The following is a 23,207-nucleotide window of genomic DNA, read 5'->3' on the forward strand; positions in this document are numbered from 1 at the left end:
ACTCCTGAACCCCAAAGCCCATAAGATCCTGAGCCGGTACATACTCAGTGCCCACCATCTGGCCATCGATCTCGGCCGGCAGACAGACCCACTAGCTCAGTGAGGACAGACTGTGCACACAGTGGGACCTGAAGGCCATGGAGGACGAGAACCACATTCTGTTACCCTGCACTTTGGTGCAGGGTAACAGAATGTGGTTCTCGTCCTCCATGGCCTTCAGGTCCCACTGTGTGCACAGTCTGTCCTCACTGAGCTAGTGGGTCTGTCTGCCGGCGGTGCAGGGTAACAGAATGTGGTTCTCGTCCTCCATGGCCTTCAGGTCCCACTGTGTGCACAGTCTGTCCTCACTGAGCTAGTGGGTCTGTCTGCCGGCCGAGATCGATGGCCAGATGGTGGGCACTGAGTATGTACCGGCTCAGGATCTTATGTACCTTCTGATGTCGCTGGGAAAAGACAATCACTTTAAGGGATGGCATAGCCAAGTGATGCAATATCACGGAGATGGAAAAATCCAGTAATGCTTTATTTGGAGAATTTTGTCCTGGAGCCGGTTAAACAGAGAAGCAGATCTTTCGGTGTGATCTAAGAAGGCAGAGAAGCGCTGACAGACCCCCCTGAGGAGGTAAGGTTCCAGATAATAATGGGATTTCTAAAGAGCAAAGTCTGCAAGAAGTCAGAGTCTCACAGACGGATGCGATGGAGCCAGGAACAAAGGCTTTAACGCACCAAGAAATAAGAGTTTGCACAGACTGCCTGAACCAGGGCTGATGATGTGAAAGTTTTTAACTTTTCACAATATACAGAAATAATGCACAAATCTTGCAAACAGCCCAGGTGTACCAGGTGGGCATACCACCGTCTGTAGGTTTATTTTTATGCAACGTTCTAGGGTCTGTTTCATTTCCAAAATCACCGATTGCTGTCAGTTTTGATTTTTAGCTCTGTGTGCAAATACTGACTTGTACAGAGGCAAATTTATAGGGCTTGACCGTACCAATGCATTATTGATTTTCCTGAGCAAAGAAATATGACTTGATTTAGTTTCATGCACCAGGCCTGTGGAATCGGTAAACCAAACCTCTGACTTCCAACTCCTCAATTTCACAGCCTCGGTCACTACTGAGCATGGACATAAAGTGCAGCACAGATTCATCTCAGCTAAAAGCCGGGATCCTTACATCAGGAACAGAACTGACATTTATAGGACATTTCATAACTTTCTTGAATTCTTATGAAAAAAATTACAGCACATCTTGCATTGTACTGCTGTACCCAATTTATTATATATTTTCGGAGTCCAAGTCGGTCCATTTTATACAGACTCCACCAAAATGGACACCGACTCAGACTCTGACTCCACAGCCCTGGTATGCACACAATGTGCTGTCTCAGACACCTTTCCCCATTTCCAACTTCCTAAATGACGGTGTCACGATTAAAAGCAGCATCTAAGAAGTTAAAATGTTGCAATTGTTGTTAACTAGGGTGTTAGCATCCTGTAGACAAAAGTATCAGGTGCCTTATTACGGATGGAGCGTTGCCTACAGGGGATATGTTATCAATCTCTGTGTGTATGAGGCCTAATAAAAATCTACACTTCACTGACAGCAAGCACAGATCTAGAAATATAGAGACATCTTACGGTGCCACTTGCCACTCTCTTGCAGCCGCAAAAAGGGCAGATTATCTGAGCCCTCCTGGGCTACACCTGTCTCTCTCCCTGAGATGTTGTACCACCCCAAGTCTTCTTTTCCTGTGATTAGGAGGAGACTTTCCAGCTCCCGGGACATTAGGGTGTCTCACTTTTGTTGTCTGACGGTTTTCATGTCTATTAAAGAGCTGACAATTAAGTCTATATTCTGATCATTCGTTTGTGTGCCGTCACTATAATGGGTAATTAATAGAAGGGCTGCTGTAAGCTGATCATTGCTCTCTGATGCCTCCCTTGTGATGGTGAACCATCACTATAACGTTTATATTACTTTTTTGATTGCTAGAAAACATCTACAGGTTTTGCATAAGTCGCTGAGCTGAAGACACAACACATCTAATCCCAAGTGATCGGTTATATCATGATCACATACAATCGAGCGTTTCTACTACTATATAGATTGCGGCTTCTTAGCTTTGCTGACATTGACACAATGTGGCATTAATGGGGGGATATGGTTTCACTATTTAGATTTATGAATGTATAAGTGTTTCATTGCATATATTTATTAACATTTATATGTTTTGCATTTTCATCAATGAATCAACCAAATAAACACGAGTTTTTGGTTTGTTTTGTTATCTCAAATTTGTCTTTAGAAAGTGCACTAAATAGCCGAAGTGAGAAAAATATAGGCATAAATTAAATTTGTCTGGCGCCAAACCAACACAACTCATTGCCCTAAGAACACCATCCCCACAGTGAAACATGGTGGTGGCAGCATCATTCTATTGGGATGGTTTTCAGCAGCAGGGAAAGGGAAAATGGTCAGAGAGAAAAATGGATGGTGAAATACAGGGATAGTCTTGAGAAAAAAACTGTTTCAGTCTGTCAGTGATTTGGGACTGGGACAGAAGTTCACCTTCCAACAAGTCAAAGACACACTTGAGTGGTTTAAGAGGGAAACGTGTAAATGTTTTGGAGTGGCTGAGTCAAAGTTCAGACCTTAATTCAATTTGTCAAAATTGAAGATTGCTGTTCACCAGAGGAAACCATTTAACTGGAAGGAAAAATACCTATAACTGACCAAATAAATAAATGGCAACTCGACAATTGGAATATAGCTCTACAAAGATCAAAACAGGAGTAACAACGCCAAAGATAAAATATTAAATCTTTACTAATTATAAGACTGATAAAAAATGTCAAGAATAAAACAATAAACAACAAAAGACATCCCACAAAGTTGATAACCATACAAGATATCTTAATAGATTCCCAATGATAGCATATAAAATATTGTAAGTACATGCCTTATTCAATTCACCAGTTGTGTCGGTATAACAGGTTCAATCATATACCAACATATCGATGACATTAGCCTACACATACTGTATGCTATCCAGATTAAAACAAAATATATTGTTTAAAGTACAAGAATTAATTGATTATATAGGATTTGATAGTATCTTATTCAGCCCACTAATTATAGAAAAAATAATAAAGTGCAGTACATTTGTGGGTCTCTATGGTTTCAGACAACAAGCGCAACAGTAGGTACAAGGGCAATGTGCACTTAGCCTAACTTCACTATCTAATCTGCAGAAAGGGGAGATCGCAGGATGGGACTACGTTGGGACAGTTTGTAGTCTGTAACCATGGTGACACATAGGTCTGCACAGGAACTGCAAACACATAATGGTAAGAGACTTTACGTCTATATTCATTCTTATTTTAGATTTATGAGATAGAGAAAAACAAATAAATCTGCAGGACCCTGGTCTAAAGGCCACATCAATTGTCCGCTGCAAAACCGCTTACTATCCGCCGGCAGTCCCGAGTCCTTTTTTGACTAACTGCACTGGCCAGTGTCATACATGCGTCACGTTTGTATCGCATAATATATATACAAAATACACGGTAGGCTCTCAAAACCCAATGCAATAAAAATGTCAGATCTCATTTTGCCACAAACGGCGTTGTTCTGAATTTCCCATCTGGAGGGTGCATGTTATCTCTTTCCATCCATTTCTCAGCCTTTATGATAATTCTCTCTTTGGAGTGGGTACACTAGATCTTCACTACTTTCAGTTGTATTACGGGGTCATCAGCAGATATTTTAGAACTCCAGGTTTAAGGTCCGTTCATCGGGATGATGAAGGTTTAATGGCAATCATTTAGGCCAAAGTTAGGCAGATTTTGCTGCAGATTTCTCATTTGCATTGCTAATAGTGGAAGCGGCGGTGAAAATCTGTGACATTTCAACAACAGGACAGCACGTGGCAGATCTGAAAGTTCACAGCTTGGCCTGAATTCCACTCTGTGGCGACAGTTATGTAAGACGCCAGCAACATAAACTGGAGTCAGAGATTGTCCATGTGTGCTTAACGTACAGATTTGTAATACCCCAAATTAATAGAGGGGTCAGAACCAGATCAGACGGCGGCTACAGAGCGCTCCCAGCATGTTCATTCATCTCATGGACAGCTTGTTAATTGCAATAACACCATGTAATACTCCATTTCTCCTGTGAGGGGTGCACGTCTAGAAACGACTCTCAGATGTTCCTACAGACTTCAGCACATCAAACAGAGAGGTAAGTAACAGAGCGAGGGGTTAGGGGTAGGGGGGTGTCTCACTAAATCACAAGCTTGAAACAATCCTGAGAATAGGGACATCAAAATCCCATTTAAACAGATATTACTCATCTTTCCCAGCTCCAGGGCCGAGTTCTGCATCTTGTTTCTAAAATCTACAGCAACCTGGAACATCTCAATGGCGTTCACCCACCACATAACTATTCAGTTAGTTAGGCTTCCTAGGTCCTCCACTATTCCACTAATGCTGCTCAGCTCTGCTACATCCAAGTCTCCACTACTCCAGTGTTACAGCTCAGCTCTGCTACATCCAAGTCTCCACTTCTCCAGTTCTGTTATGATTAGGTAATTCAGAACCACAATGGACCTTGAAGTTCAGAGCACACAAAGTGACCTGACAATAACCAAAAGACATAGGACGAGCTCTGAGACGTGGGAACTCTGCTGACCGCAATCCCTAATCCTATCCAACCACACTAGAGGTAGCCGTGGATTGCGCCTAACGCTCCCTATGCAACTCGGCACAGCCTGAGAAACTAGCTAGGCCTAAGATAGAAAAATAAGCCTACCTTGCCTCAGAGAAATACCCCAAAGGAAAAGGCAGCCCCCCACATATAATGACTGTAAGTAGAGATGAAAATACAAACGCAGAGATGAAATAGATTTAGCAAAGTGAGGCCCAACTTACTGAACAGACCGAAGATAGGAAAGATAACTTTGCGGTCAACACAAAACCCTACAAACAACCACGCAGAGGGGGCAAAAAGACCCTCCGCACCGACTAACAGTACGGAGGTGCTCCCTCTGTGTCCCAGAGCTTCCAGCAAGCCAGAAAAACCAATTAAGCAAGCTGGACAGAAAAAATAGCAAACAAAAATAACACAAGCAAAACTTAGCTTATGCAGAGCAGACAGGCCACAGGAACGATCCAGGAGGAAGCAAGACCAATACTAGAACATTGACTGGAGGCCAGGAGCAAAGCACTAGGTGGAGTTAAATAGAGCAGCACCTAACGACTTCACCACATCACCTGAGGAAGGAAACTCAGAAGCCGCAGTACCACTCACCTCCACCAACGGAAGCTCATAGACAGAATCAGCCGAAGTACCACTTGTGACCACAGGAGGGAGCTCTGCCACAGAATTCACAACAAGTTCTGCTACATCCAAGTCTCCACTACTCCATTACGGCTACTCAGCTTCACTACATTCAAGTCTCCTAATTCAATTCTGCTGCATCATTTCAGCAAATTCTCCAACACCTCTACATTACCAACTCATCCCCCCTGCTGCACCAGTGCCACCTGCCTGTGCGCCATAAGACGTGCTGAGCCAAACCTGAGACTTCTTGGATCCATCTCAGACTGTGAGACATAACAATGGAGCGGTGACGTGAATGTGTGACTACAGCTCCATTCACTTCTATGAGATTGGAAGAAATGGACATTTTCTCAATCCCATAAAAGTAAATAGGGGGAAGGTTAAGTTTTTTAATTTGACATTTACATATACTTGTCATATATAATCATAACAAGTAAATAGACAATCATCAGATCAAAAGATGCAAGGCTGGGACCCAAGGTAAATGACGAGAAACTTAACTGATGTGAAAGCTATAAGGGCTAATTCACAAATATTGGAGAAGAAAATCTGTTTCCTGGATTTTCAGCTACCTCAACACTTACATAGCTCAGCTACCTCAGGGCGCACATAGCTCAGCTACCTCAACACTTACATAGCTCAGCTACCTCAACACTTACGTGTAAAGTCTTGGAGACGGGAGTGGGAGGTTCTGATTATTGAGGATGCTAACCTGAGGTCATTAGCGGAGCGGAGGGCACGGGAAGGGTGGTAGACTGATACCAGGGAGGAGATGTAGGGTGGTGCTGAGCCATGGAGTGCTTTGTGGATGAGGGTAGTAGTTTTGTACTGGATTCTGGAGTGGATGGGTAGCCAGTGTAATGACTGGCAAAAGGTAGAGGCATCGGTGTAATGGTTGGTGAGGAATATGATCCTGGCAGCAGCATTCAGCACAGATTGGAGCGGGGAAAGTTTGGTAAGAGGGAGGCCGATTAGTAGAGAGTTACAATAGTCCAGACGAGAATGAATAAGTGAAACAGTAAGAGTTTTTGCAGAGTCAAAAGTAAGAAAAGGGCGAATTCTAGAAATGTTTTTGAGATGCAGGTAAGAAGAGCGAGCCAGTGATCGAATGTGGGGGGTGAATGAAAGGTCAGAATCAATGATGACCCCAAGGCAGCGGGCGTGTTGCTTTGGAGTAATGGTGGAACCGCACACGGAGATGGCAATGTCAGGCAAAGGTAGGTTAATAGAGGGAGAAAACACGAGGAGTTCAGTTTTTGACAGGTTTAGTTTCAGATAGAGGGAGGACATGATGCTAGAGACAGCGGTAAGACAATCACTGGTGTTTTCTAAAAAGGTCGGCGTGACAACAGGAGAAGAGGTGTATAATTGGGTGTCGTCAGCATAGAGATGGTACTGGAAACCAAATCTACTGATTGTTTGTCCAATAGGGGCAGTATACAACGAGAAGAGGAGGGGGACTAGGACTGAGCCTTGAGGAACCCCAACAGTAAGGGGAAGGTGAGAGGAGGAGGAACCAGCAAAACATACAGTGAAAGATCGGTCAGAGAGATAGGAGGAGAACCAGGAGAGAACGGTGTCCTTGAGGCCGATGGAGCGGAGCATAGTGAGGAGGAGCTGATGATCCACAGTATCGAATGCTGCAGAGAGATCCAAGAGAATTAGCATGGAGTAGTGACCATTAGATTTAGCTGTTAGTAGGTCATTAGAGACTTTAGTGAGGGCAGTTTCAGTAGAGTGTAAAGAGCGGAAGCCAGATTGAAGAGGGTCGAGAAGAGTTATCTGAGAGATAGCGTGTAAGACCGGAGTGGACCAGGCGTTCGAGGAGTTTAGAGATGAAGGGAAGATTAGAGACAGGTCTATAATTAGCGGCACAGTTTTGATCGAGGGATGGTTTTTTAAGTAATGGATGTATGATGGCATGCTTAAATGAGGAGGGAAAAATACCGGAAGTGAGGGAAAGGTTGAATATTTTTGTTAGGTGAGAGGTGACAGCCGGGGAAAGGGACTGGAGGAGATGTGACGGAATGGGGTCACTGGTGCAAGTGGTCGGGCGAGAAGATGCAAGGAGCCTGCTTACTTCTTCTTCTGTAACTGCTTCAAAGTCAGAGAGTGAACTAGATGCAGTGGGGGAGGGAGGACAGTGCATGGTATGAAGAGATTGGGAGATGATTTCCTGTCGAATGTGGTCAATTTTTTCTTTGAAGTAATTGGCCAGATCGTCAGCACGGAGATCCGTGGTTGGGGCCTGCTCTCTTGGGTTGAGTAGGGACTGGAACGTGTCAAAGAGACGTTTAGGGTTATTGGACAGGGAGGTGATGAGGGTGTTGAAGTAGGTTTGTTTGGAGAGGTGAAGGGCAACACTTACATAGCTCATCTACCTCAACACTTACATAGCTCAGCTACCTCAACACTTACATAGCTCAGCTCATTCAACACTTACATAGCTCAGCTACCTCAGCGCGCACATAGCTCAGCTACCTCAACACTTACATAGCTCAGCTACCTCAGCGCGCACATAGCTCAGCTACCTCAGCGCGCACATAGCTCAGCTACCTCAGCGCGCACATAGCTCAACTACCTCAGCGCGCACATAGCTCAACTACCTCAGCGCGCACATAGCTCAACTACCTCAGCGCGCACATAGCTCAGCTACCTCGGCGCGCACATAGCTCAGCTACCTCAGCGCGCACATAGCTCAACTACCTCAGCGCGCACATAGCTCAGCTACCTCAGCGCGCACATAGCTCAGCTACCTCAGCGCGCACATAGCTCAGCTACCTCAGCGCGCACATAGCTCAGCTACCTCAGCGCGCACATAGCTCAGCTACCTCAGCGCGCACATAGCTCAGCTACCTCAGCGCGCACATAGCTTAGCTACCTCAGCGCGCACATAGCTCAGCTACCTCAGCGCGCACATAGCTTAGCTACCTCAGCGCACACATAGCTCAGCTACCTCAGCGCGCACATAGCTAAGCTACCTCAGCACACACACAGCTCAGCTACCTCAGCGCGCACATAGCTCAGCTACCTCAGCGCGCACATAGCTCAGCTACCTCAGCGCGCACATAGCTCAGCTACCTCAGCGCGCACATAGCTTAGCTACCTCAGCACACACACAGCTCAGCTACCTCAGCGCGCACATAGCTCAGCTACCTCAACACTTACATAGCTCAGCTACCTCAGCGCGCACATAGCTCAACTACCTCAACGCGCACATAGCTCAGCTACCTCAGCGCGCATAGCTTAGCTACCTCAGCGCACACACAGCTCAGCTACCTCAGCGCGCACATAGCTTAGCTACCTCAACACTTACATAGCTCAGCTACCTCAATGCGCACATAGCTCAGCTACCTCAACACTCACACAGCTCAGCTACCTGTGACTGGTCCTCAAAGTTCAGCAGTAATTTGAGCTCAACCAAACTCTGAATGTGTACATTTATGTTTATAGATATACTATACGAGTCCAAGGATTGCTTAGAACTTACTACGAGGGCGGTTTGCGTCCTTGCCCGGGCAGCTTTGTGCAGTGCGGTCATTCCATCCTTACTTCGAAAGTCCAGGTGAGCACCACCGTTACGAAGAGCTTTGATCACGTCTACAGAATTGTCCAGCTGGGCGGCCAGGGATAGTGGAGTATCTGGAAGGGAAACAAAGCAGAAATGTAGATCATGAGGACTAGTCAGCTCCACTATCGTGTTACCGTTGAATAACAATCTGCTATGTGCATATGACCAGAGGATGTCGATTGGCGCTTGCATGAAAGAGGTTTTCCACTTTCAATTTTTCCCTTCTAATGGCCAGCATTGTGAAAAATAATAAAATCAGATGGTACTCACCCTCCCCAGGTCCAGCTCTGTCTCTCTGCCGCTGCTCCAGTCTCTGTGTCTTGGCTGTAGCGGTGACATACATGCACATCATTGCTGTAGCCAATCACTGAGATCCAGCACGAGCCGCTGAGCTGTGCGCTATAATCATTTCATCATCGCCGACATCAGAGACCAGAGCAGAGGTGGAGATCCGTCACTGCACCCGGTGACGACGAGTAAAATCTGGTTTTATTATTGGCCATTACAGGGAAGAGCTTTCAAATGGAAAATGTGGTTAATCTTTGAAAAAAAGCTAATTAATCCACTACATACCGTCCAACCTGCAGGAAAAAACACTTAAAATATAACACTTGACCTGTACGTTGCCACTAAATATTTGCACCAGGAGAATGCACTGTACACTTACCACCAGTTTCCGGATCATGGTAATTCGGGTCCAACCCCCGATCTAACATCTTGCAGACTTTATCCACTGAACAGTGCTGAATGTAATCCATGAATTTCCGTAAACTCGCCTGAAATTAAATAATATAAACATTCACCAGGTTTGTTCAGAAGACACTGGTTATTTTGAGAGCTTCAGGGACATATCGTTTTTTATAAAGCAAGCCATAAATAAGAAATATAATAATAGTTCTTGACTGCAAAACCAGTTCTGTAAATCACCATCATCTTTGTGTCTGTAGAAGTGGAAAGTTTTTGAGTTGATGCAAAACGAAATGAGATTGTATCCTTAGGATAACCCCTGATCAAATTTCCAGATTTGTTATTATGGGGGATTATTTAGATGCAAGTCCTCTACTCTGTTATTAGCTGGAGTAGATAGTCTCTGTAAATGCCCATTTATTAGTATGTGAGCGCTAGATGTCTCCATTTATTTACCATGACAATAACCATTGAATACCAAGGAGTCCAGATGATGGATCAGGGATGATTAGCTGATTGACAGCAGGTATAAGAAAACGGGCTGTCCAGTTTATACATCCCGTGTCCATACACCCCACTATAGAACTGAGTCCTGTGTTTAGGATCCTCATCTCTTGACCAGAGTGGAGGAAGGTCACAAAAAGTGTTTTTCTTCTGGAGGACCTACCTTGTCCTATATAGGCACTACCTATTGATGTGAATGGGCACTGTGTAATGCTGCATTACCCCCTGCGGGGTCACTGCAAAGAAAAATTGACCTTTTACTGCCAGGTTTCCCATAGATTACAGATGATGGATGGGGTTTCCGAAACAGAGTCGCTTTGTGATTAGTGTAATATCTAGGGACTAGTGATGAACGAGTATACTTGTTGCTTAGGTTTTCACGCTCGGGTGATCTCCGAGTATTTGTGACTGCTCTGACATTTTGTTTTTGTTGACTCAGCTGCATGATTTACAGCTGCTAGCCAGCCTGAGTACATGTGGGGGTTGCCTGGTTGCTAGGGAATCTCCACATGTATTCAGCCTGTCTAGCAGCCGTAAATCATGCAGCTGTGGCGACGAAAACTAAATCTCCGAGCAGTCATAATTACTCGGAGGTCACCCGAACATGCACAGAAAAACCCAAGCAACGAGTATACTCACTCATCACTACTAGGGACCTTTCCAATAAGTATGGATATTCCCCAAGTAGAAAAACACAGATAATTGTGATGAACTGGAAATCTCCAACAGACTGATCGCTGGGAGTCCGATCAATGAGACAACCAGTGATTTTGAGAGCGGGGCGGTGCATGCTCGAATTCTGCTACAATTGAAACCAGAAGTTTACATACAATATATAAAAAGGCATCTGCGTGTTTTTCTCTATATCTAACATGAAACCAGAATAAACCTTTCCCGTTTTAGGTCAATTAGGATTACCAATAATATTTGCCATACATACAACATATGGTGATGTCATGTGTTTGGAAGCTTCTGATAGGTGTTACCGTATATACTCGAGTATAAGCGGAGATTTTCAGCCCAAATATTTGGTCTGAAAGTGCCCCTCTCGGCTTATACTCGAGTCATGGTTGGCGGCAGGGTCGGCGGGTGAGGGAGAGAGAGGACTGTTGCATACTCACCTGCTCCTGGCGCTGTCCCATGGTCTTCGGGTGCCGCAGCTCTTCCGCTGTTCAGCGGTCACGTGGTACCGCTCATTAAAGTAATGAATATGGACTCCACTCCCATAGGGGTGGAGCCGCATATTCATTCCTGTAATGAGCGGTACCAGTGACCGCTGACAGAGATAAAAGCTGCAGTGCCTGAAGACCATGTGTCCGGGAGAAGGAGCCAGGGACCGTGCCGGAAGCAGGTATTTCATATTTACCTGTCCGCGTTCCACCCGCCGGGCGCCGCTCCGTCTTCCCGTCCTCTTGCTGTGACTGTTCAGGTCAGAGGGCGCGATGACGTATTAGTGTGCGCCGCCCTCTGCCTGAACAGTCAGTGCGGAGAGACGGGACACTGAGGAGCAGCGATGAGAGGTGAGTATGTCATTTTTTTATTGCAGCAGCAGCATTATATGTGGCACATTGTTATATGGAGCATCTATGGGGCAATAATGAACGGTATGGAGCATTATATGTGGCACAGTTTTATATGGAGCATCTATGGGGCAATAATGAAAGGTATGGAGCATTATATGTGGCACAGTTTTATATGGAGCATCTATGGGGCAATAATGAACTGCATGGAGCATTATATGGGGCCATAAAGAACTGCATGGAGCATTATATGGGGCATCTATATGGCCATAAAGAAATGCATGGAGCATTATATGGGGCATATATTAATATGGAGCATCTTATGGGGCCATAATAAACTGTATGGAGCATTATATGGGGCTCCTGATTCAATATGGATATTCAAAAACACTTAACCTACTGATGTCTCAATTAATTTTACTCTTATTGGTATCTATTTTTATTTTTGGCATTCACCGGTAGCTGCTGCATTTTCCACCCCAGGCTTATACTCGAGTCAATAAGTTTTCCCAGTTTTTTGTTGCAAAATTAATGGGGTCGGCTTATACTCAGGTCGGCTTATACTCGGGTCGGCTTATGCTCGAGTATATACGGTAATTAGAGACACACCTGTGGATGTATTTTAATGCACACCTGAAACACACTGCTTTTTTGTGTAGCATCATGGGAAAGTCTAAAGAAATCATCCAAGATATCAGGAAGAGAATTGTGGACTTGCACAAGTCTGGCTCATCCTTGGGTACAATGGAAACGCAGCTTTAAGGCAGTTTATCATGAGATAATTTAACCAAACATTCACATTTTAGCAGACACGTGAACCCAGTCATAGAGCTACATTAGACGGTACAATGACAACCACTAATCATCCCCTCAATGTGCCAATCAAGGGGGCGAAGAAGAAATCTGTTGGTTTGCCCAAACAGCAGCTTCTAAAATGAAATGTAAATGTGCCCTAGAAAGTTCTAGAACAGCAGGACACAAATTAGTTCCAGAACAATAGAACAATAGGATATAAACAGGACACCTGTGACCACAGGATTCTGGGACACCGGACACGTGATATTGAAGAACAATGACCCATTGACAGATGCACATGATCTGGGATAATGACCTTGTGACACAAGCAGAAACCGGAACAATAGGATATTTGCCAGCACTTATGCCCATAATGACACGTTGTACTTTTCTATTATATGATAAGCAGATTTTAGGCGACACTGATTAAGGAAGGAATACCTTGAACATACCTTGGTGTGCAGCTTGGCAATCTGCTTCTCGTCAATGCTGGATTGTTTGTACAGTCTCTTCTTATAACGAAACTGCAAAGAAAAAGCAAAAATAATAAACCGACTTATCAATGTATGTGATACTAGTATTGGAGGAGATTTACCATAGCTAGAGCTGCAGCTTATGAGATCAGGAAACTTCCATCTCTCAATATTTAGCGATATTTGGCAACTTGAAAATAATAAAAGAGCAATGTGATTGTCTGCAAGGGATAACTAACCACGTGCCTTTTGCACTTGTTTCCATGAATCTCAATTACGGTATCTTCTGTGCGTCAGTATTAAAAAGGAGTGTCTCATTATAAGATTCCCTTATAATAAATAAAGTTGGCCCAATTAGGTAATTGCTGAATATCTGGCTTTTAAAATCCCCCAGCGATCAGCTGTGGTCACTAAAAAAAAAATGTTGCAGCTGTCAGGGGATTTCCATTAAAATCATATATTAGGAGGCTTTTTTCACACTGAGTTTTTGGAGTGGATTCGCTTCAAAATCATCATAAGAAAAAAAAACACTTAAAAAACTCTTACAATTCATTTCTATGGAAAATCCATTTTGTATATAAGGAGGTTTTTTTTTTTTTAGCTTTTTGAATTGGATCCTGATTAAATCCACTCCATACCAGGCACTGTAATGAAGCAGGTTCTTCTAGAAAAACTCATCATTTCGGAAAACGGCGGCATTTTTGCTGAAGCGGCTTCATCGTCGGTTCAGCTAGCTTGACTATTTTTGCAGTGGCTTTGCCTTCGGCGCTTTTTGTAAAATTTTATATATAAAACTATAGCGACCTCCAAGTGGAAGTCTTTCACCTTACTATCACAGCTTTTGAAGCCTGAAGCAGTTAAGATAAAGACAGAACATGTGCACAGCAGATCATTTTCACATTGCTGTGCATACATTCATTGTTTTTAACATTTATTGAGTGCTTTTTCAGGAGTAATTCATCTGTAAAATACAACGTGTGTCCTGCCAGGGCATATGGAACACTTTTGCAGCAGGATATCCATTTTATTTTTTAGATAGACTACGTACCCATTATATCTTAAGGTTCTTTTGCTAGATCTATGTTATTTTGTGGACCAAGTGTCCAAAAAAAAAGGTGAGAAGACATTTTTGTTTTTAAATCTGGGTTCAAACTCTCTCATCCAAGTCAATGAGTCCGTGAAAAAACAAAATAAAAGGGACAGCAAGTGGATGCGCAAATAAATTATGTCACGAAAAAGGACTTAAAAAAGAAAAAAAAAGCTGGTTCACTGACCTCCAAGGAAGGCACGCCTCTGCTCATGGGTTGAGGATATTCCCGGAGTAGTCGTTCTTCGTCAAGATATTTTCCATCTCTGCCATTACTGAAAGGTTGGTAAAGGCCGTAGTTGAGAACATCCTTCAGGCTCTGATTGAGAGTGCATAAAATCCGCTGCTTTGCCACCCAAACGGTGGCATCGGGGTTAAACCGGATACATTTCTGTAAAGGATGAAGAGTAAAAAATAATCAGTTTTAGCAGCAAATACACAAGACAAGCAAGACACAGCTGCTCCTCTTGATTTCTCTAAGAAAATAAATAAATATTAGGAAATTATTATAAAGTTGTGAAAGTTAACAAAAATAAACAAAAAACTATTTCTGCAAGAAGTTGACAGATGGAAAAAGTTATAACCATAGATCTTTTAAAAATTCCAACATTTTAGGTGCTTAAATAAATACACCCCAAAACAAAAAGGATATATGGGCCACAACGGTAGCTTAGTAATAAATCCCTGCATATGGATCATGTTTGACATAAAAATCAGGACACAAAAGACTCACAGGCCAGATAGACAGACTGTATAATAAAACAGGGAGATGAATATAGATTGTACTCCACCATGTTTACACCCGATGCCACCGGTTCCTATAGGTTAATCACTTAGGTCATTTTTTTTGTAGGTGATTATACAACAATGTTCAGAAGCAGCATGGTGGACATCACACCATAGTAATGTGCAGTGCTGCTGTGAATAAAGAAATGGAATTACAAAAACACAAAAAAACAGCAACATGGAGGAATTTATACTACAGTATTGAGCAGTGTAGATGTGAAACCAACTCTGGAAAAATCTACAAAGGACAAAGCACATGGGAAAGAAGCATAACAAATGGTCGCCGTTATTCCACAAAGCTCACTTTAATCAATAGTACAAGTGAAAATTTTAAACTCTGTGCTTCGTTCTCCACTTATCAGACATCTTTCCTCCCTGCCTCACAAACTCAACATTCAATCTGGAAAATTGCTAAAATCAGGCCTCCTCAAGAAAAGACTGACTCACAGTTCACTGATGGGTCAGATTACAGCTGCCCATTGCTCTGGGGAAAGGGGAAGATAAGGGTGTAATAGAGTGAGTGAGAGAGAACAGCAGAGTATGTAACATACATAAACTGTGCTGGTGCTTTCAAGTAAGTGTAGTATCACAACGAAGAGCTGGATTCACATCTACGCTGTGCAGTGCTGCTGTATAATTTCCAACAGTGCTGCTTTCTAGTGAATATTTCATCTCATCCCAGAGCCTGATTCATATGTACACTGCACTGCTCAGTACTGCTCTAAAATGTCCACCACAAAGCTGCTTTACATAGTAACATAGTAACATAGTTGGTAAGGCCGAAAAAAGACATTTGTCCATCCAGTTCAGCCTATATTCCATCATAATAAATCCCCAGATCTACGTCCTTCTACAGAACCTAATAATTGTATGATACAATATTGTTCTGCTCCAGGAAGACATCCAGGCCTCTCTTGAACCCCTCGACTGAGTTCGCCATCACCACCTCCTCAGGCAAGCAATTCCAGATTCTCACAGCCCTAACAGTAAAGAATCCTCTTCTATATTGGTGGAAAAACCTTCTCTCCTCCAGACGCAAAGAATGCCCCCTTGTGCCCGTCACCTTCCTTGGTATAAACAGATCCTCAGCGAGATATTTGTATTGTCCCCTTATATACTTATACATGGTTATTAGATCGCCCCTCAGTCGTCTTTTTTCTAGACTAAATAATCCTAATTTCGCTAATCTATCTGGGTATTGTAGTTCTTCCATCCCCTTTATTAATTTTGTTGCCCTCCTTTGTACTCTCTCTAGTTCCATTATATCCTTCATGAGCACCGGTGCCCAAAACTGGACACAGTACTCCATGTACTCCTTTGTAGTGTTTTATTTCATCAGAGAACTGGATTCACAGCTATACTGCTCAGAACTGTCATATTATGTCCTTCACACAGCTGCTCTCTAGTAAATGTTTCTCTCTCTCACCACAGGAGCTGGATTCACATGTACATATGGTCATAACAGCTTTATAATGCCCTCCATGCTACTGCTTATGAATGTGGGCTACATGGAGACAATAAATCAAGACATTCCTTATGCTTGCGTGCGTTGTACACGGGAGCCATTGTGGTAGCTAGTCTCCAACCAACAGCAGAAGATATACAGTTTGTGAGAAGCTTCTTTTTTTTTAGGCATAGGCTGAGCTGAATAGTGTAGTATGCAAAGTAAATCTCTACCGGTAAAGATATATCCGATATTTGAGGCTCTGGTGCCCTGACCTACAATCTTCTACAGTTTTACTCTCCAATTAGACCTCTATCATTCTCCATCCATACATGCAGTAAAACACAGGCACTCTCACCTCAGGCTTCACATTTCCATTCATTCTTTTGAGACCTAACAAGCATGTTTACCAGGGTCTGTAGCTCAGAGGCGAAATGCCCTCTGATAGTAGCTTTATTGAATCAATACCGCTACACAAAATGATTAACTAGATAAATATCTTTCTTTATGAAGTGTTAGCCCTTAACGCAATGTAAGAATGTCTTGGAAGTGCTTTATGAAAGTATCACTGTTGTACTAAGAGGTCACTAAATCCATTTATTGTGGATTGAAAGCCATCTACTGTCTCCAGTTATCAGCCACTATACTATAGGGGCTAGGCAACTTCCCGAAAGAAAATAAAGACAACTTCAAAAAAGGCAAGCTAACAAAAAACAAGCACTACTTGTCTTTCCCAGGTTATGGCTCATAATACTAACATCATGTGATGCCTATAAAGTATGGAAGGTGGTTGTGGGCACTAATTGCCTGCAGCGGTCACACAAAGGCTGTAATCAAAAAGTGGGGGGACGATCAAAGCATCACGGCTGGATTACCGAGAACAGTAAAAGGGATTGTTGTGTTTTATGTTATATGATTTGCAGATGTTTATACATTCTTTTTTTCCTAAAGTCTCAGAAGAGGATGGATGTCAGAGTCACTCTAAACACTTACTGGCAGAAAAATCATTTACAAACCCACGTGACTACTATTAGAAAATAGACATATATACTCCCATTTTTGGACCTGCAGGCTTAAAGGGAATGTCTGCCTTAAATTACCTGCCAAACCAGCACAGATGCTTTCTCATCTGCCCACTAATCCTTGTTCGCAGGCTGCAAATCTGCCAATCACTGGCTTCAGGGCTACTTATTGGCATCACTACTCAACACCAATAAGTGATTTTATTTAAATCTTGAACATCCCCTTTAAGATTGTATTGTTTCTTTCAAAATACAAATTTTAGAGCCAATTCATGAAAAAAAAAATACCAGTAGGTGACTCCATACTGATGACCTGTCACGGCCAACATAATACACGAGTCTGTTCCTAGAAATACTCAGCAGACGATGATCCGATGTTGTGTGCACCCGGCTGTATGACATGCAAGAAGAGGTTTAATTTTAATGCGTGAGGAGTAGGCCACTGATAACTGGTTTACTGGGAAAATGATGTCCACAGAATCCCATGTATGCAGAATGTGCAGAAAAAAGCATCTGAACTCATCTCCTCCATAAAGCACAGGCAGCAATGTATATATTGTACAGTGATAACCTGAAAGTCAGAAATAGCAGCCAATCTGTACATGCACTTCATTGATGAAGGTGAGATGACCATGCCGATTGCCGGGACCTTCTAGTCCATCACTCTAGATGAGCTGCAGTACCTGAGAACGGCCACTACACGGTGTATGGAGTATTGATGCTTTTTGCTGTGCACCCTGTGTATCCAGCCACAGCGGGAGATAACTATTGATTCCAACTCCCCCATCCCCGGGACAGCCATACTAGAGTGCCTGTGCTTTTTATGGGAGCGTCGTTGACGGACTCCTCTGGCAGAAAATCATCTCGAACACAAAAAAAATCGATTGCTGAAATTCAACAGGCCGAATACTCCTCTACCCTGACATCATCTACTGGAGGAAGTAAAAGGACGCCCCTATGCAAACCAGATGGCTGGCCGATCCCGCTGAAATTGTTGAGTTCGACCAAATTTAATGCGTATCAGGCCTTTGAAGACTGAAATATTGACGTACACCAGTGAATGGAGACCAAATCCAGTAAATAGGGGTCTATTAATCTATTTCATGTGTGCACTCGAAGCTTCAAAATAGATGGAAAAGACCCTACGATATCCTGGCTGAGCGTAGCATATGCAGCCGCCAAATGTTTACAACTCTGTAAAGTGTCAGCAGCACATAAAAGTTGGTGTCAGTGACGGGATATCAGCTAATCTCTGGCTTATAGTCGCGTCGTATCTGGGATACGCGTTTGGGAATCCGTTTTTTTGCCTTGCACAGGGAAGTGTCCTGATTATCGGATCACCGCAGCTACCGTCTATTTATAAAGTTCCGCGCCAGTTTATGCTCCTTTAGCAATGTCTCGACAGTAAATTAATAGCCGCCTTCGTAAAAAAAAATGTACTTCCATGCAGCTCCGTCCTACACTCCCCTAAGTAACCTAATTTGTATTATTAGCCTTAAGAACTGGAAATCTGTCTAAACACATTCTCCGCATCACCCGTGGGTTGAGCACTTCGGCCTGCTTTTAAGACGCTGCAGAAATGGAGGCGGCTAAAATAAATAAGGGACTCATTTAATAGTGAATAATTCTAAACATACAGTGCTTTGCATAAAAGGGTATATAATGTGCATAATCCCTTTATGATAGAAGGGTTCCCAGTGAAGAACCAATCTCCTCAGGTGCCCACAGATCTGAAGTAGCCTGCCTCAGCATCCTGCGGCGCATGCTCAATTCCCCTGCATCGCCTCCATGGGAAATATTAGGCATTACATGGTGCCCACTGATATCAATAAACAACCCTCTCAGTGACATATTAAAGGGAACCTGTCACCAGATTTGGCAGATAAGAGATACGGCCATCACCTTTCAGGGCTGATATACAGCATTCTGTAATGTTGTATATCTGCCCCCATCCTGACCTATAAGAGAAGAAAAATAACTTTTTTGATACTCACCTGCGTAGTGGTCCAGACCGATAGGCGTTGGTGGTCTTGGTCCGGCGCCTCCCATCTTCTTAAGATCCCCGTCCTCCTGCTTGCTTCATGTGGATGATGCGTCCCTTCTTCATCCACACAGTCTCCTTGGCACAGTGCTCCTGCGCAGGCGTACTTCTCTGTCCTGTTGAGGGCAGAGCAAAGTACTGCAGTGCGCATGCGCCGGGGCTCTATGACCTTTCCTGGCACTTGCGCACTGCAGTATTTTTGCTCTGCCCCCAACAGGGCAGAGAAGTACGGACTGTGCAGAAGCGCGGTTTCGGGGAGATGTGTCATCCACACGAAGCAAGCAGGAGAGTGGCACTGGCCAAACGTGGTGACAGGTTCCCTTTAAATATGCGTGCTTAGAGCAAAGCAAACAACTATAAAGGAAATTTCCCTTGAGGGGTATGAACTTAAAGACCGCTCTGGTCACATATAGTGGATTTTTCTTTCTCTGCTCCAATGAGTGAAAATTTAGCTTCGGATTGAGCAACGGATTCACTGCAGACTTGCTGCCTTTATACATTGAAATCTGACAGGCTTAAAAGCAAAAAAAAAAAAAAAAATTAAAAAAATTGCCTCACATGTTAAAATCTGCCTGGAAATAATATGCAGTGTGAGGATGGGATTACCGTATGAGAAATCTCATTCACGTGAACAATAACACTACGGATTTTACAGCAGAAAATTGCAGGTAAAAATCCGCAGCAAATCGACCACATGTAAACTATCATGACTGTATAACGCCAAAAAGCCTGTATTAGTCTTCCTTCCCACATGATATTTATTCAGCGTTTTAAACTTCTGTACTAAAAAGAAGTTCTAAAGTTTTTTGTTTCCTTTTTATTATTTTGGATCAAGTAACACATGCAATTTTTCTGTCATTTTTAGTATAAAGAAGCATATGGAGAAAAGAAAAAGAAAGAAAAACAACTATAAATCCAGAGCATTCTGCATTGCAAAAAAACAAAACAATAAAAGTAGACCTTTCAACAATTAAAAAAAAACTGAATGCGGCCCAAGGTGAAGTTCACAAGGAGATTTATTTAGAGAGTATTTGGTATGGAGCCACTCCAAAATCCATGTTAAAAAAAAAAAAAAAAACGCTTGGAGATCTCATCCTATAAATTGGAATATAGTTTGCTGTTCGCATGAGGGTTTTGAGATTTTTTTTGCCGAATACGTTTTTAAAAATGTCTGGTGGTGGTGGGGAAAAAAAAAAAAAGTACGGTACATGTCACTTTGTTGCAGCTTCTAAAGAATCTGCTCCAAACTAAGCTCTGTCCATCAAAAGGCTACAAAAAAAAAACATCGGCTTTCTTCACAATGAGCTTTTTTTATGTGGATTTCAAAGCGAAGCGGCCTCACAATCCACATCCAAAATTTTGTGTGACCATACTGTAAGCAGATTTATACTTGGAGTTTTTGTGGCTGTCAATTCCAATGAGTTTTTCAAACGGAAACAACAGTTTCAAAACCTGCACCTTTATTTTTTCTTAAGTTTTGGGAGTTTTTCTTTTTCTAAAGAGACATTAAAGAGGTTTTTTTTCTTTCTGAGGAGATTTTTTCAGCATTTGATTGGACAATGCTTAGCTTGAAGCAGATTCCTTTCAAGGAAGTGACATGTACTTTTTTTCCCCTGAGGCTATATGCACACGTTGCGGATTACACTGTGGACTTTTCTGTGCAGATTCTGTATTTCTTGGAAGAAAACGCAGGTCAAAATCTGCGCTTTTTTCTGCGGATTTTGTGTGGGTTTTTTTGCGGATTTCATGCTTTTTTACCCCTGCGGATTTCTGTTATGGAATGGGTGCAGAAACACTGCAGATCAGCACATTGAATTGACATAGTCTTTTTTTGAATCTGCTGCGTTTTCCGTGTGGATTTTTCCGCATCATTAGCACAGCATATGTTTTTCCATTTTTTACAGTGTAGTGTAAATCACTTGTGGATCTGTAGCGTTTCTGTACGGGAAAAAAAACGCTGCGGATCCGCAGCGTGTGCACAAACCCTAAAGGCGATTTAACCCCTTAGTGAACGGGTCAAATTTTTGAAATCTGACTAGTGTCCCTTTATGTCGTAATAACTCTGGAATGCTTCAACAAATCCCAATGATTTTACGATTGTTTTTTCATGGCACATTGTAATTTATGATAATGGAAAATTTAGGTCGATATGTTTTGTGTTTATTAAAAAAAAAAATCAGAAATTTGAAGAAGAAAAAAGGGGAAAAAAATTAGCAATTTTCATACTTTGAATAATTATCCCTTTAATCCAGATAGTCATACTACAGAAAAACATTAATAAATAACATTTCCCACATGTCGGCTTTACATCAGCACCATTTGTAAAATGTTATTTTATTTTGTTAGCATTTTAGGAGGTTTAAAATTGTATCAGTAATTTTTAATTTTTTCAATGCAAATGTAAAAAACGTATATATTTTTGAAGGACCTATTCAGGTTTGAAGTGACTTTGAGGGTCCTATATATTGGAAAACCTCCAAAAGTGTTACAATTTTAAAAACAACCCCCTCTGACATATTGAAAACTGCTGTCAGGTAGTTTATTAACCCTTCAGGTGCTGTTCACGAATGAATGCAAAGTGACATAACAGGAATGAAAAAGTGTATTTTTACAGGTCGCTATAGCCGGCAGACTCTAAGGCCGCTATTTGGCCGTGAATGGTAATGGAAAACATCAGGACCACACAATCATGATCTCAGGGTGCCGATGGGGTTAAATAGGAAGCCCCCACACTGTGTTAACCATTTATATGATGTAATTACTATTGACAGCAGCATCTAAGGGCTAAACAGATTTGGACGATGTCAACACTGATTGTGGCTGATGCAGCAAGTTGTCAGCTATAGCGGACAGCCGAAAAATCAGTGCGGAATTGCTGCAGATTTCAAAGAAGTGCAAGTCACTTCTTTTGTGCTGATCTGCGGCGTTTCTGCACCCCTCCATGTTAAAAATCCGCAGTGGCAAAAACTGCAGAAAATCCACACAAAATCCGCAGCTGCGGATTCTGGCAGGAGATGCGGATTTTGTGCAGAAGATTCTGCACCTCTTTTCCTACGTGTGCACATAGCCTAAGACTTAGCAGTCCTATTGTGGTTTATTGCTGCGTCTACAGCAAAATGCACAAAAATCTACAGAAATATATTGTATGGCCAGAAAGCCACCCAAAGTATCCTCCTATTTACAAATCCACATGGATACAGTTTATAGGATGAATAAGATGCTTTTAGTCACTTCTCACCTTAAAGAGTGACTAAAAGCAGCTGCTTTTATCCAACTAAATCCAAAACGTTTCCCAATAAAATATGACCTTTCCAAAGTAGGACTCACCGTTTGCTGCAGATCAGGTATCACAATCCTGATGACCATGGTGTTGGTCTGAATATCCTCCAGCCGGCTGGTTGGTCGCTCGGCTGTGGCCCTGATGGTGTCGTAGATGGTCTCCTCCTTGGAGCTGTCTGATTCGGACTCCATTGAATAGTCTGAAAAGCTCTGCGCCATTTCATCTTCACTGGAAGTAGGACTGCGTGGCATATTCAGCGTCATTTACCGTGAAGAGCTGCATAGAAAATAAGATAAAAATAAAATGTTTTAGATTGCTGTGGTCTTTACAGCCATTTTCATAAACCCAAAACTTTAGACAAGATAACGAGGTTAAGTGTGAAACACTCCATTATAAACTTCCAAAAGACATACTGATAGGGATTCTAGATTGTGAGCCCCATCGGGGACAGTGATGATAATGTATGCAAAACTGTAAAGCACTGCGGAATATGTTAGCGCTATATAAAAATAAGGATTATTATTATATTATTATTATAAAAGGTCACTATTGTGTGATTGTGCTTAGGCTGTATTCATACTTTGTAGTTTTGCGGAGCAGAAAAATTACGCAGTTTTGTAAAACTTCATTGTTGGAGTCATGCATATAG

General features: G+C 42.5%; 1 protein-coding gene across 9 annotated transcripts in view; it reads right to left on the reverse strand.

Annotated features, from left to right (window-relative positions):
• The window catches only part of SHANK2 (SH3 and multiple ankyrin repeat domains 2), a 528,042-nt gene that overhangs the window by 377,232 nt on the left and 127,603 nt on the right, over nucleotides 1-23,207 (reverse strand). For all 9 annotated transcript variants that reach the window (XM_069738610.1, XM_069738617.1, XM_069738616.1 and 6 more), the window contains 5 exons: nucleotides 22,606-22,834; nucleotides 14,173-14,376; nucleotides 12,878-12,949; nucleotides 9,587-9,695; nucleotides 8,839-8,990 (listed from right to left, as the gene is read on the reverse strand). In XM_069738610.1, the coding sequence (XP_069594711.1) occupies nucleotides 8,839-8,990; nucleotides 9,587-9,695; nucleotides 12,878-12,949; nucleotides 14,173-14,376; nucleotides 22,606-22,821 (753 nt within the window). In that variant the 5' untranslated portion in view covers nucleotides 22,822-22,834. The remainder of the gene's footprint in view (nucleotides 1-8,838; nucleotides 8,991-9,586; nucleotides 9,696-12,877; nucleotides 12,950-14,172; nucleotides 14,377-22,605; nucleotides 22,835-23,207) is intronic.

Source organism: Ranitomeya imitator, chromosome 9 (assembly GCF_032444005.1).
Source record: "Ranitomeya imitator isolate aRanImi1 chromosome 9, aRanImi1.pri, whole genome shotgun sequence".
NCBI classification, from domain to species: domain Eukaryota; kingdom Metazoa; phylum Chordata; class Amphibia; order Anura; family Dendrobatidae; genus Ranitomeya; species Ranitomeya imitator.